At 50.3% G+C, this 11,269-nt stretch overlaps 1 protein-coding gene across 1 annotated transcript in view; it reads right to left on the minus strand.

The window, feature by feature from the left end:
• Positions 1–8,437, minus strand: part of LOC102369626 (probable G-protein coupled receptor 179) — a gene marked incomplete at its 3' end in the record, with an annotated part of 22,491 nt that extends 14,054 nt beyond the window's left edge. The window contains exons 1-6 of the mRNA XM_014527715.2: positions 8,077–8,437; positions 7,773–7,990; positions 6,404–6,472; positions 3,853–3,962; positions 3,025–3,263; positions 1,897–2,035 (exon numbers count right to left, since the gene is read on the minus strand). Of these exons, the coding sequence (XP_014383201.2) occupies positions 1,897–2,035; positions 3,025–3,263; positions 3,853–3,962; positions 6,404–6,472; positions 7,773–7,990; positions 8,077–8,185 (884 nt within the window). The remainder of the gene's footprint in view (positions 1–1,896; positions 2,036–3,024; positions 3,264–3,852; positions 3,963–6,403; positions 6,473–7,772; positions 7,991–8,076) is intronic.
• Positions 8,438–11,269: the final 2,832 nt, after the last annotated feature.

Below are 11,269 nucleotides of genomic sequence, written 5' to 3' on the forward strand. Positions count from 1 at the left end.
GGGGTTCCCCCTAAGCATAATCTCTCAGCAGGGGAGATTATGTTTAGGGCCAACCAACATGGGTTCATTACAGGCAGGCCAACCTGGTGGCCTTCTATGACCAGGTCACAAAATCCTTAGATGCAGGTGTCGCGGTGGACGTAGTATTTCTGGACTTCAGGAAGGCCTTTGACACTGTCTCTCACCCCATTCTCATTAAAAAAAACTAGGGGACTGTGGCATAGACACCTACACAGTCTGATGGGTCACTAGTTGGCTGGAGGGCCGCACCCAGAGAGTGGTGGTGGACTGGTCATTTTTGACCTGGAGGGATGTGGGCAGTGGGGTCCCGCAGGGCTTGGTCCTTGGGCCTGCATTGTTCAACATCTTCATCAGCGACTTGGACGAGGGGGTGAAAAGCACCTTGTTCAAATTCGCAGATGACACTAAGATGTGGGGAGAAGTGGGCATGCTAGAAGGGAGGGACAGGCTGCAATTGGATCTGGACAAGTTGTAGGGGTGGGAGGATGAGAGTAAGATGGGATTCAATACTGACAAGTGCAAGGTACTGCACCTGGGGAGGAAGAACCAGCAGCAGACCTACAGGCTGGGGAACTCCCTTCTAGTCAGCACAGAGACAGAAAAGGATCTTGGTGTCATTATTGATTCCAAGATGAACATGGGCTACCAACGTGGGGACGCAGTCAGGAAGGCTAACCGCACCTTGTCATGCATCCACAGATGCATCACGAGCAGGTCCAAGGAGGTGATCCTCCCCCTCTATGCAACACTGGTCAAGCCGCAGTTGGAGTACTGCGTCCAGTTCTGGGCGCCGCACTTCAGGAGGGATGAGGACAGCATGGAGATGGTCCAGAGGATGGCCACTCACATGATCAGGGGGCAGTAGGGCAGGCCCTACGAGGGGAGGCTACGGGACCTGAACCTGTTCAGCCTCCACAAGGGAAGGCTGAGAGGGGATCTGGTGGCTATCCACAAGCTGGCCAAGGGAGACCAGCAGGCAACGGGAGAGAGCCTGTTCCCCTGAGCACTACTGGGAGTAACAAGGAATAACGGCCATAAGTTGATGGAAAGTAGATTCAGGCTAGATATCAGGAGGCACTACTTCACTGTCAGGGAGGCTAGGATCTGGAACCAACTTCCAAGGGAAGTGGTGCTCTCTCCTACCCTGGGGGTCTTTAAAAGGAGGCTAGATAGACACCTTGCTGGGGTCATTTGACCCCAGCATTCTTTCCTGCCCAGGGCAGGGGGTCAGACTTGATGATCTGCTCAGGTCCCTTCCGACCCTACCTACTATGAAACTATATTCTGACTCTGACCCCTCTGCTCTAACCACTAGACTCCCTTCCAAGTACCCATGGTATGCGAGAAGAGTGAGGATCATGGATTCTGCTATATACTGCTGCTGGAATGATTCCTCAGAGCTGGATTTTTTTTACTTGGAGTTAAAGCAGATGGGATTATTTTTTATGCCTCTCAATTGGTCAGAGTCCTACAAGGTGAACTGGGAGATCAGAAGAAAAGGAAGAAAGAGCAGCTTGAGGAGGTGACCTAGTTTTGAAGGTGTTCAAGCTGCCCCTCGCTCTTGATCTGTGTACAGATTTTGAAACCACTAGGGGGTCTTCATGACTGGCCTCTATCACACAAAGCACAGCAGGTGTGTGAAACCAAGCAGCGGGTGTGCAAAATCAAGGTCCAGCCCAAGATGGGGAGAAACAAATATGTAAATCACACATCTCCAGGAACCAGAATGATAAAGCCCTTTAGAATTGTTGTACTCCTTCCCTCTGAACCAAATGTGTGTGTGTAGATGGGGAGTGGAGCAGTGGGGAGGTTCCTGGATAGACAGTGCAATGGATCAGTACAGCGAAGGGGCCCTTTCTCCCTCCCTTTCCTCACCTGATGACGTGGAAGGCAGTGGATATGATCAATTCATTGTGGAGGGCAATGCCCATGTAGCGGGGCTCATGGAAAGCAGAGGGCACCGTCCGGGTGGCATAGCACAGGAAACTCCCCCAGAGTAAGAAGAGCATTTCAGCTGGCAGAAAGAGAGAGAAAAATCAGCAATATCAGGTGCAGCACCTTTCTCTCTAGCATGTTTACATTTTATAGCAGGATGCTGTGGAATCCAGGTGGCACCTGGTTGATGAGAAATGGTTTAATTAAGATTAGCTAATCCCATTTCTTTGGCTACCAAGGTGGCATGAGCCTTCTGTTCACAGGTTGGCTTCCTTTCTTGCCCACCCTCCAAGCACTGGTCTCCCTCAGCTTTGGATGGAGAATAAAACACAAGAGAATGCACACTTGTGTTTGGGGCTACAGCCAAAATGGCCTGTGTGCTGCAAGTCCAGGATGGCTGCCAACTAGAAGAGATCTTTTTTAGGACCAAGGAAGAGGGGGCTACCGCTGTTCTGGAGTCAGCATTACAAGGCAGGCACTGCTCCAGAGCCATCCCATGTTGGTGGATTCAGGGCCAAGAAGGTGGAAAAGAGGCAGTGCTAAGGGCTTGCACATGGGTCTCCTGTCTGCCATTCTGCTTGTTTGTCTGTCCATCTGCATCTCTCTAGAGCAGGGGTGTCAGCCAGCATACAAAGGGAATCTGAGGGTCATTCTAGTGCTAAGGTGCAGCCTTCATTGTGGTTCCAGGGTGGCTCTGACCCCACCACAGGCCAGATTCTGACATTTACCAGGACTATGTGGTACCTCAAAGCTGGAATAGTCTCACTGGTATCAGTGGGAGCCATTCAGGGACTATAATCAGCTCTGGTGTGAGTAAGGGGGTGGCAATCTGGCCCTGTGTGGTCTAGGCTGTGGCTATCCTCTCCTGGCTGAATACCCCTCTGCTCCAGAGCTGGTTCTAGCAAAGCTGAGAGGAAGGAGCACACTGAGCCTCCTAAGCTCCCTGCTTGGTGGGTGCTTGGGGCTCTTTGACCTTGTGGGATCCAGGACAGCCATCCATGGGCAAACTAAAAATGTCCCCACGCCTCCTTCTCTGTGACATCGGGAGCCCTGAGAACAGAGTCTCACCCACAACCATCATGTAGTCCCACCGGTCATGGTCGCAGATATAGAACTGAAGGCCCCGGGGAGTCTGGGAGCGGATCACCAGCGGGATGTTCTTATCAATGTTCTCCAGCATCCCCACTGTCCAGGCTGCCAGGAACCAGAGCACCAAGAGCAGGATCAGCCCCAGCATCTTCATTACCCGCCCGCTGGTCATATAGGGGACTCGCTGGGCCGTACGGGAGAGGAACACCTTCAGGACCCTGCACAGGAGAGGGAGGAAGCAACACTTGCATCCAGTGGCTCTATGACCAGCTGATGACTTAACTAAGGCTTAATGTGGTTCCCAGGCTTTATGCTGGTGCTTGTATAGGAGTGGATTTCACCCTGAGCTTTGCTGTATTGTGCTTGTACAGTTACTCCACTAAAGAAAAACCCATCTAAAGGAAGGTTATTAGAATATGAAATGCATCAGGACTAAGGCCATGCAGGTGATGTTAATTTAACTTCAAACTCCCTACCAGCAATGAGTTCAGTAGCTAAAAAAAAAAAGGCCCTCTACTGCTTGGAGTAAGATCAGTCACAGTATGTTTCCCTTGGACTTGAACACAAGGAATATGCAGCCTCATGAGCTTCTGTTGAGAGGGGATCAATTGAGAAGGACTGTACCATCCATAGCTGGAAGCTGGATCCTGTGGGAAGTTACTATGAGGCTGACTCAGAGTGGGACAGCTGCTGCCTCAGGAGTGTGAAGGTTTTGCCTCCTGTGTTTGTACATTCAGGGCAAAATCCATCCTGGGGGTAACTCCACTGGCAAAGAGGCAGGGGCCAACTAGCCCCTCATGCCATTACCTGTATAGCTTGAGGGTGATGGTCCCATAGACAATTGCAAATCCAAGCATGCGCACCCAGCGCAGGACGATACAGCGAAAAATACTTGGCTTGAAGTACAGGATAAACACCTGAGCATAAAGATGGGAGAGAGAATGAGAGAAGTAGCTCCACACAGCTCAGATCTCTGTCCTGGGAAGCTGCTGTGTCACTTGAAGTTTCCACTTTTTACACCTGCCCCTGGGTCTTGTTTACACTTAAGCCACCCCTAGGCCATGTGGGCAGGATGCTGGAACTTTCAAGGGGGTGTGGATGACTTTGTAGGCCATGGTAAAGTCCCAGAGCACCAGAACTGGATAAAAAAAGAACATGGGGCTAGTCTGCACTGGCACAAAATTGCACTGTTAGGTCCCCACCTTTTTTCTTGATGTCAATAAAGCTTGAGTGAAAATGAGGCTGCAGCCCTAGCAGAATATATATATACTAGCAAAAGCAGGCAATGGATAAGGATCATAAATGCTCTGGCTTCCTCTGGGAATACCATTATTCCTTGACCAGGGTTTCCTGCACCTGCCCCTGAGTTAGATGCTCCTGGCTAGGGTTAGAGGTAGGGAACTAGATAGATGGTGATTCCTGAGAACCTGGCCACTCCTCCTTCTGCTTGTATCTGTGCGCTGGCATTGCCTTGCTCAGGCAGACTCAGATGATGCCCACAGGAAAACAACTCGCTTTTACCAAGAGGGAAAGGGGCCTGCATTTTTGTGTCTCCTGGTGCTGTATCCTGTGTAGCTGCCAGCACATGCAGACAGGGAGATTGAGGCACAGATTGATGACAGCCTCCCCTCACACAATGATTCACTGTGGAAGCCAAACTGACGTACCAGAGTGTCTGACTCATGATCCCCTGCCTGAGCAACTAGGACAATACTGCCTCAGATGGAATATGACCTGGCTAGCAGGATATGCTAGAAGGGACCAGATCTGGATATCACACTGATGTGCAGCCTAGAAGCACCTAAAATGAGAACAGAATAATGGAGCTTGGGTGATAAATTTACCAGCTCTAGTTGAGGTCCCCTAAGCCCCTTATCTGTGGCTGGATTTATGTTTTTGGGGGTCTCACACAAAGGTCTGGCCCTGCACAGTAATCTACCAGACAACCAGGCTAAAATGTGCAATGAGGACCCCTAACCAGCTCAGGGCTTTATGCAGTTGTACAGTTTGTACTGCCTTGCTGCCACCCCTGACCCTTTTGGGAACAGGAAGCAGGCTGCATCAGAAACCAGCTAAGAGGCCTGAGGATCAGTTTCTTTTCAAAAGGTTTGTTCACTGCTCCCTGCTGTCTCTATGGCAGATGCTGCAAATCTTTCAGGAGGGGGAAGATTTAGAGGAGGATTAATTCCACTGGTCATCAGGAAAAAAAGGGTTTTCAGTCCTCAAGAAGGTTTCTGCTGTGGCTGATGAAGGCCAGACTGGTGAAATTAGCAGTTGGATACCCAGGGCAAGGTCAAATTTTGTGCTGCTCTTGGTGCAGAGGAGAAATCCATATTCCTACCTAGGAAGCAAAAGTGAAGGAAGCAGTCCAGCAAGCACTGCTTCCAGTGCCTGTTATGCACAGCACACAGCCTTCTCTCTGAGGTGCCCCTGATTTGCATTCTAGGCGAGTTAATCCTTGGCTTTCTAGGGTTGTAGGAGCACCTCTTGCCTTCTCGTGCAATGGCAGCATGACGCATCCCAGGAGCTGAGGAGCCTTTGATGTCAGCTGTCTATGTACAAAATGGCCCCAGTGGAATTGGAGTTGACCTGGATCTTTACTTGGCCTTTCGTAGCTACTGCTGCATCTACAGAAGTCTTTGAGTGGAACGTGGGGTTTTCTCTGACAACAGACTGAACCTTCCCGCTCTGCACAAATGGGTTCCCGTGAGACAGGAGGAGTGGATCTCATCCCCTGTGGGGATGAAAATAGAGGTCTTTGTCCTTCCTCTGGTGAAACAAAGGGCTCTTATCTGTCCAGGTCAGGGGTTTTTAACCTCTGATCAATCAAAAGTATGTGAAACTTACAATTCAAAGGGGTCTGCACCTCCATTTGGAATTGTTGAGGGGTCCACAAATGAAAAAAGGTTGAAATCCACCTGTCTAGGTGTTTGCACACACTGTCTTCATCATGGTACTACCTGAGCGCTCTTACAAGGCAGCAGAGGCACTGACTGTAGAAGCTAGAAAGGCACAAGAAATTGGGACACTGGTGCAGCTTCTGAAGCCACAGCTTGGTGATGAGCCTGCAGCAGGGCACCAGCAGGCAGACTTAGAGCATGGCCTGGGACCTGTTTTGGTAAAGGAGGGGTTTGCCTCCTGGGGTAAAAGCTATCCATGATGGATTTGACCCCGTGTGTGTGACAGATGGAACTGCTGGGGGTCTTGGGTAATATGGCACAGGGAGGGCACAGGAAGGTCTGAAAATGGGAGAAGATGAACCTACTCCCATCCAGCCCAGCCTCCTCCTTGGAGTTGGGATTACCTAGGGGAACAAAGGGAGAGAGCATTGGCCTCCAGATACAAGTCAGATACTCACAGGGAAGTAGAGAAGCAGAGATCCAAAGAGGATAGTCTCTAGCAGGATAACTCCCGATGCACGGATCCTCTAGGGAGAGAAAGAGAGAGAGAGGCGCACACACTCACGTAGCAGAGGACCCATGTGGTGGGGAAATGAATCATTCAAGGGCATTGTGCCAAGGCAGAGGACAGAACAGAATGCAAACAATATATTCTTGAATGAGCCTGTGCTGTGAGGAGCGAGATGTTCCCAGCATCCCCCACAGGTCACCTTCTAGTGGTAGGAACATGTCTCAACAAATCAGGCTAATCTCTATGCTAGAGCTAGATTCTTGGAGTAATCCCTGGGGAAAATGAAGCGAGTTGGAAGGGATTGGGAGTGGAATTAGCCTAGTGGGATGGGTGAGACAGCCCACCAGCAGGAGGCACCCTCTCCTATGGGAGCTAAAAGTAGGCGTGTGTGGAAACCTTTCTTCTTCTAGGGGAGATCCGACTCTAAAGGAAAATGGAGGTAAGTGTCCGAAGACCAAACCGGCAACAGTAATAACAAATGAGAATGCACAGCACTTCTTAAGCATTCATGAGGAATCACAAGCTGACCATAGGCCCCTCTCACCATGAGTGGAGTAGGTCAATATTTTTATCAGCCCCATTATAGAGATATGAAAACTGAGGCTTGGGGAGGAGACGTGATTGATCCAAATTCTGGGAATGGAACTGAGGTCATGTGACTTCCCTTCCTGTGCTTTAACAGCCATCTGACTACAATGCTTGGCTGTCCTCACCTTAAAGGGACTTTGGGTTAAATGCATCCCTGTACAGGGGGTCAACAAGATGCCTTCTGCAGAGCTAGTTTGGGACCCGAGGGGTGGGAAAGTTTGGGGTCATTGTGCCTGCATAGGGGTAAATGCCCCCTTTTCTATACAGCCAGCTTCCATGCCCCCAGCCCTGGGCCTGGTGAGTGAATTATGACAGACATGTTATGGAGAATAAGGAGCAACATGATGAACAGGAGCCTTTGACATGTGCTGTCTTGGTTTTGGGGACCCAGGCTGAGATACCTGTGGTCTGAATTGGTAAGGGGTGTTGAATGTGGGCTCTGAAAATCATTTCCAAGAGGGCTCACATCAGGTACCCAATGTGATGTGGCATCAGAACACAGGTGAGAACATGGCTGTACCTGCCCCCATGCCTGTGCTCAGGCCACTACATGAGGCTTCTCTCTTGTAAGGTATTGAGAAAAACTCAGGCCATATGCCCTGTGGGTCCCACAGGAGGCACCGCAGAGAGGTGACGTGCCCAAGGCTGGGTATGTTTGAGTCCCTGATAGCAGAGCATAGGGGCACCACAGTGAAACCCAGTTCCTCAGTGAGAGCTTGTTGCCTTGCCTTGCTCTTTCTAAAGTGGTAGGAGATCAGCATACTGAGAAAGACAGCCAGCATGCAGAAGGCTTGGCAAGAGAGGACGGCAGCCCGCAGGGACCAATCCTCCTGGATCAAACACGGGGTGTCGTCCACACACGTCACGCATCCCTCCTGGCAGGGGCGGCACTCCAGCAAGTTCCTGGGACTCACTTCTCCATATTGAGATGAGCTTTTCTCTATCCCTGGACAGAAAGGGAATGCGTGAGAGGCTTACAATAGCTCTGCATGGCTTTTATCTCTTGCCATCAATTTCACTCAGACAACAGACCTCGGGGCTGATGTTCTTGCACCATCCAGGACCAAACAGGGGTAAAATCCCGCTTTTCAGAGCTGGGGGCATTTCCCACTTCCTTTGCAATCCTTTTGCGCTGGTGCATGGTGTTTAAGGTAAAAGAAGGTGATTTGGCTTTTCTTCTGTCCGTGGCCTCTCAAGGATGCAGTGTGCATGCACGGGTCCTTCCACATGTGATGTGAAGTTGGCTTAATGAGTTTGGTTTAACTTGAACCACTAATTCCCACCTCTGTGTGTGCCTGCAGCTCCCCCTCCCTTGCTGGAGTGCAGGGAGGGGCTCTGATTCTGGGCTAATGCAGGAGGTCTGAGAAGCACGTTTCCCCAGATAGCATTTGGGTGGAAGATTGACCCAGGGTTAAGGCTAAATGAGGAGGTAGATCAGACAGAACCCTAATATCCCTTCCCCTGCATGTCATTCCAGCACGTGGAATTGCAGCTGTGAGAGGGCAATACATTGGGCATGTCAGGTGCTTTGAATGTCTTGTGATTGCTAGGTATGATGCTCTGGATTTGCCGCACAAGGCAGCTGGGAAGGAAGGCTGGTACTGTGGCTAATAAGGCACTAACCAGGTGCTGGGAGGCATGGGTTTCAAAGTCTGATGCAATACTGATGCAAATCCTCTAGGGGATGAAAATGCCTAATTCCCATGCTCTTCAATGGGCACCTCCGTAACCTGACAAAAAATCTGGCCCTTCCCCGGCTTTGTGCCTCAACTCCCTACTAGTAAAATGGGATAACAGCACTTCTTCCCTGCCTCACCAAGGTATGCGTGTGTTGGGAGAGGGCTCAGATATTGGTGTAAGGTGGAGTGGGAAGAGCTGAATATCTAGTTTTGCCACTAAATTGTAGGTGTGACTCGAAAGACAGCCAAAGCCCAGTTGACAGGACAAGACATTGCCCCTGCAGAAGGCTGGGGAGAGGGGCTACCTACCAGGCTGGGCAGTGATGGGAGACCTGCTTGCACCGTAGAACCCTGGCTTGCACAGGCAGAGGTACCTTCCAAGAACAAAGCCACGGCTTTCCTGGGGGACGCACTAAACAGAGCACATGATAGCATGTAAGTTTCATGCATCGCCTGCCCTGCACAGCCCCATGCACCTAAAGGCTGAAGCTCTGGCCGTCTCTAACACCTGCTGGGTGTTCCCACCTCCTAGGCACCCTCATGTACTGCCCCACCCTGCTCAGTTCAGCCCCAGTCTCCCTGCCAGTTTATTACTGGAAAGCAGTGGTTAAACATTTAAGAATTAAAAGCAAAAGCCCGATGCTCAAATCCCCTCCTAAAACCTAAATGGACACCTAATGCTGCAAAGCACACTAATCCCCGAGAGGCAAATCCCACTGAGCGATTGCTAGCATGACAGCAAATGCAGGGTGCCTGCAGCCTGCTGAGAGCTGCCCTGCTAATGCCGGGGGTTGGAGACCCCTTAAACCCAAGCCAACAAAGGAGAAGTAGGACAGTCTGTCTGCAAGGGGAGAGCAGGGAGTGGTGCAGGAGCTGAGGAAAGGGCTAGGTGGGTAGTGGATAGCCTACTGCTGCTTTCACAAACCTCCAGGCAGAATAGCTGTGGGTGGCAGGTCTCTCTGGTCATGGGCACTCATACAAGGAAGAGGAACTGACCTTATGAATTCACCCTACAGGGGTTGTGCTTCAGAGCTCCATTGACCTTTTGGCTAGCGGCAAGTGAAACTAAGTGGCATGTGAACTCCAAGGCCTCTAGGCTTGGGGTTTGCATGTAGGATGCCTGCCATGGATTTGGGAGTATCTGAAACCCCAGGCTGAAGAGTCTGGGAGGTAAGATGCTTGCTGGTGGTACTGCCACACAGACCACGACACAAGTTGGAACTAATTTGGCCCGAGATATCAAATTTAAAAAAAAAGAAAGAAAGAAGAAGGGAGGTGGTAGTGGAGGCAGAGGTTGGCAGGGGACAAGTGGGGTGCAGTTTGTGATGAGAATGGAGACTAGAAGAGACCCTGAGTTAGACATCAAGTATAAATCTCATCTCTAACATGCTTCCTTGCTGCTCAGCTGTAGTCTGTTGATCCAGTGTAGTTGGCTCTGGCATGGGGCAGAGGACAGGCTCCCCCGCTACCCCCCCTTCATCTATTCTCTTTCCTGGCTTCTTTCCTTCCCTGCAGATCAAACACCTGGTCCCCACACACTTTGGCAGACAGTTGCATTGCTGGCTCAGACAGCCTGCGGATACTGCTTTTTCCACACAGCAACTCTGCACTGCAAGGCTGAAGTTGATCTGCCTTCCTACTGTGATGGCCATGTGTCTTGTGGCTTGACCTGGCATGAGGCAGAAAGGGAATTAGGTCTGCTTAGTAATATCCGGTTTCTTTTGCCATCCAGGCAGGGTCGCCTGTGCTATAAATGGACCTGGCCATTCAAATGTTCATTGAAGCATCATCAAAATACCATTTTGCTGAAACTGAAGTTCCCTGCCAGATCATGTCCCTTTGGGTGAAATTTTCCATTGTGGGGGGCAGAGGAGGGAGGAGGATGTTTGCAGTTATTTTGGCAGTGTCTTTTCTTTCAGGGAATCTTGACATTTCCCAATTTGCATCTGCTCTAGAACTGGGAAATGTTAAGCTTTCCTATGTGAGAAATTCCAAGTTTCAACCCTAGCTCAAGCAGTAAACTTACACCTCTTGAGGAAGAGACTGTAGCAGTAGTTCCACAGCCCAGTGCAAAGCCATCATGCAGTTGCTTTTGATCACTGGTCTGGAAACTGGAAGCAAAGGTCCCGGAACTCTCTGCTTTCCATCCTAGGGCTCTTCCTAGCCATATCAAGGGCCCCATCTGTGATTTCTCCCTCTTGAGATATATCCAATAGGGTCTTTGTTACCCTGTAAACCCTTTTGGGCAAGGTGGCACCTTCTAACTAGTTCAGAAAAACAAGACCTTTCATTGGTGACACCCTACTTTGTCACATGCATCGTCATAGCATCTGACAAAGTAGGCTATGAAAGCTTAAGTCTGTCTGAGTGTGTTAGTCTATAAGGTGCCACCCTTCCCTGCATTCAGCCTAACTTCAGGGCTAACTCCCTGTCTGTGTATCCCCTTCTGTTCAGGTCAGTGTCTCAGTATGTGTTGTCTCTCTCTCTTCAGGGAGAGTGACTGGTTCTCTGGGTCTGCGTTTACAGAAGTAGCATTTTAACTTGTG

This window comes from Alligator sinensis, unplaced genomic scaffold (assembly GCF_000455745.1).
Source record: "Alligator sinensis unplaced genomic scaffold, ASM45574v1 scaffold2972_1, whole genome shotgun sequence".
Lineage (NCBI taxonomy): Eukaryota > Metazoa > Chordata > Crocodylia > Alligatoridae > Alligator > Alligator sinensis.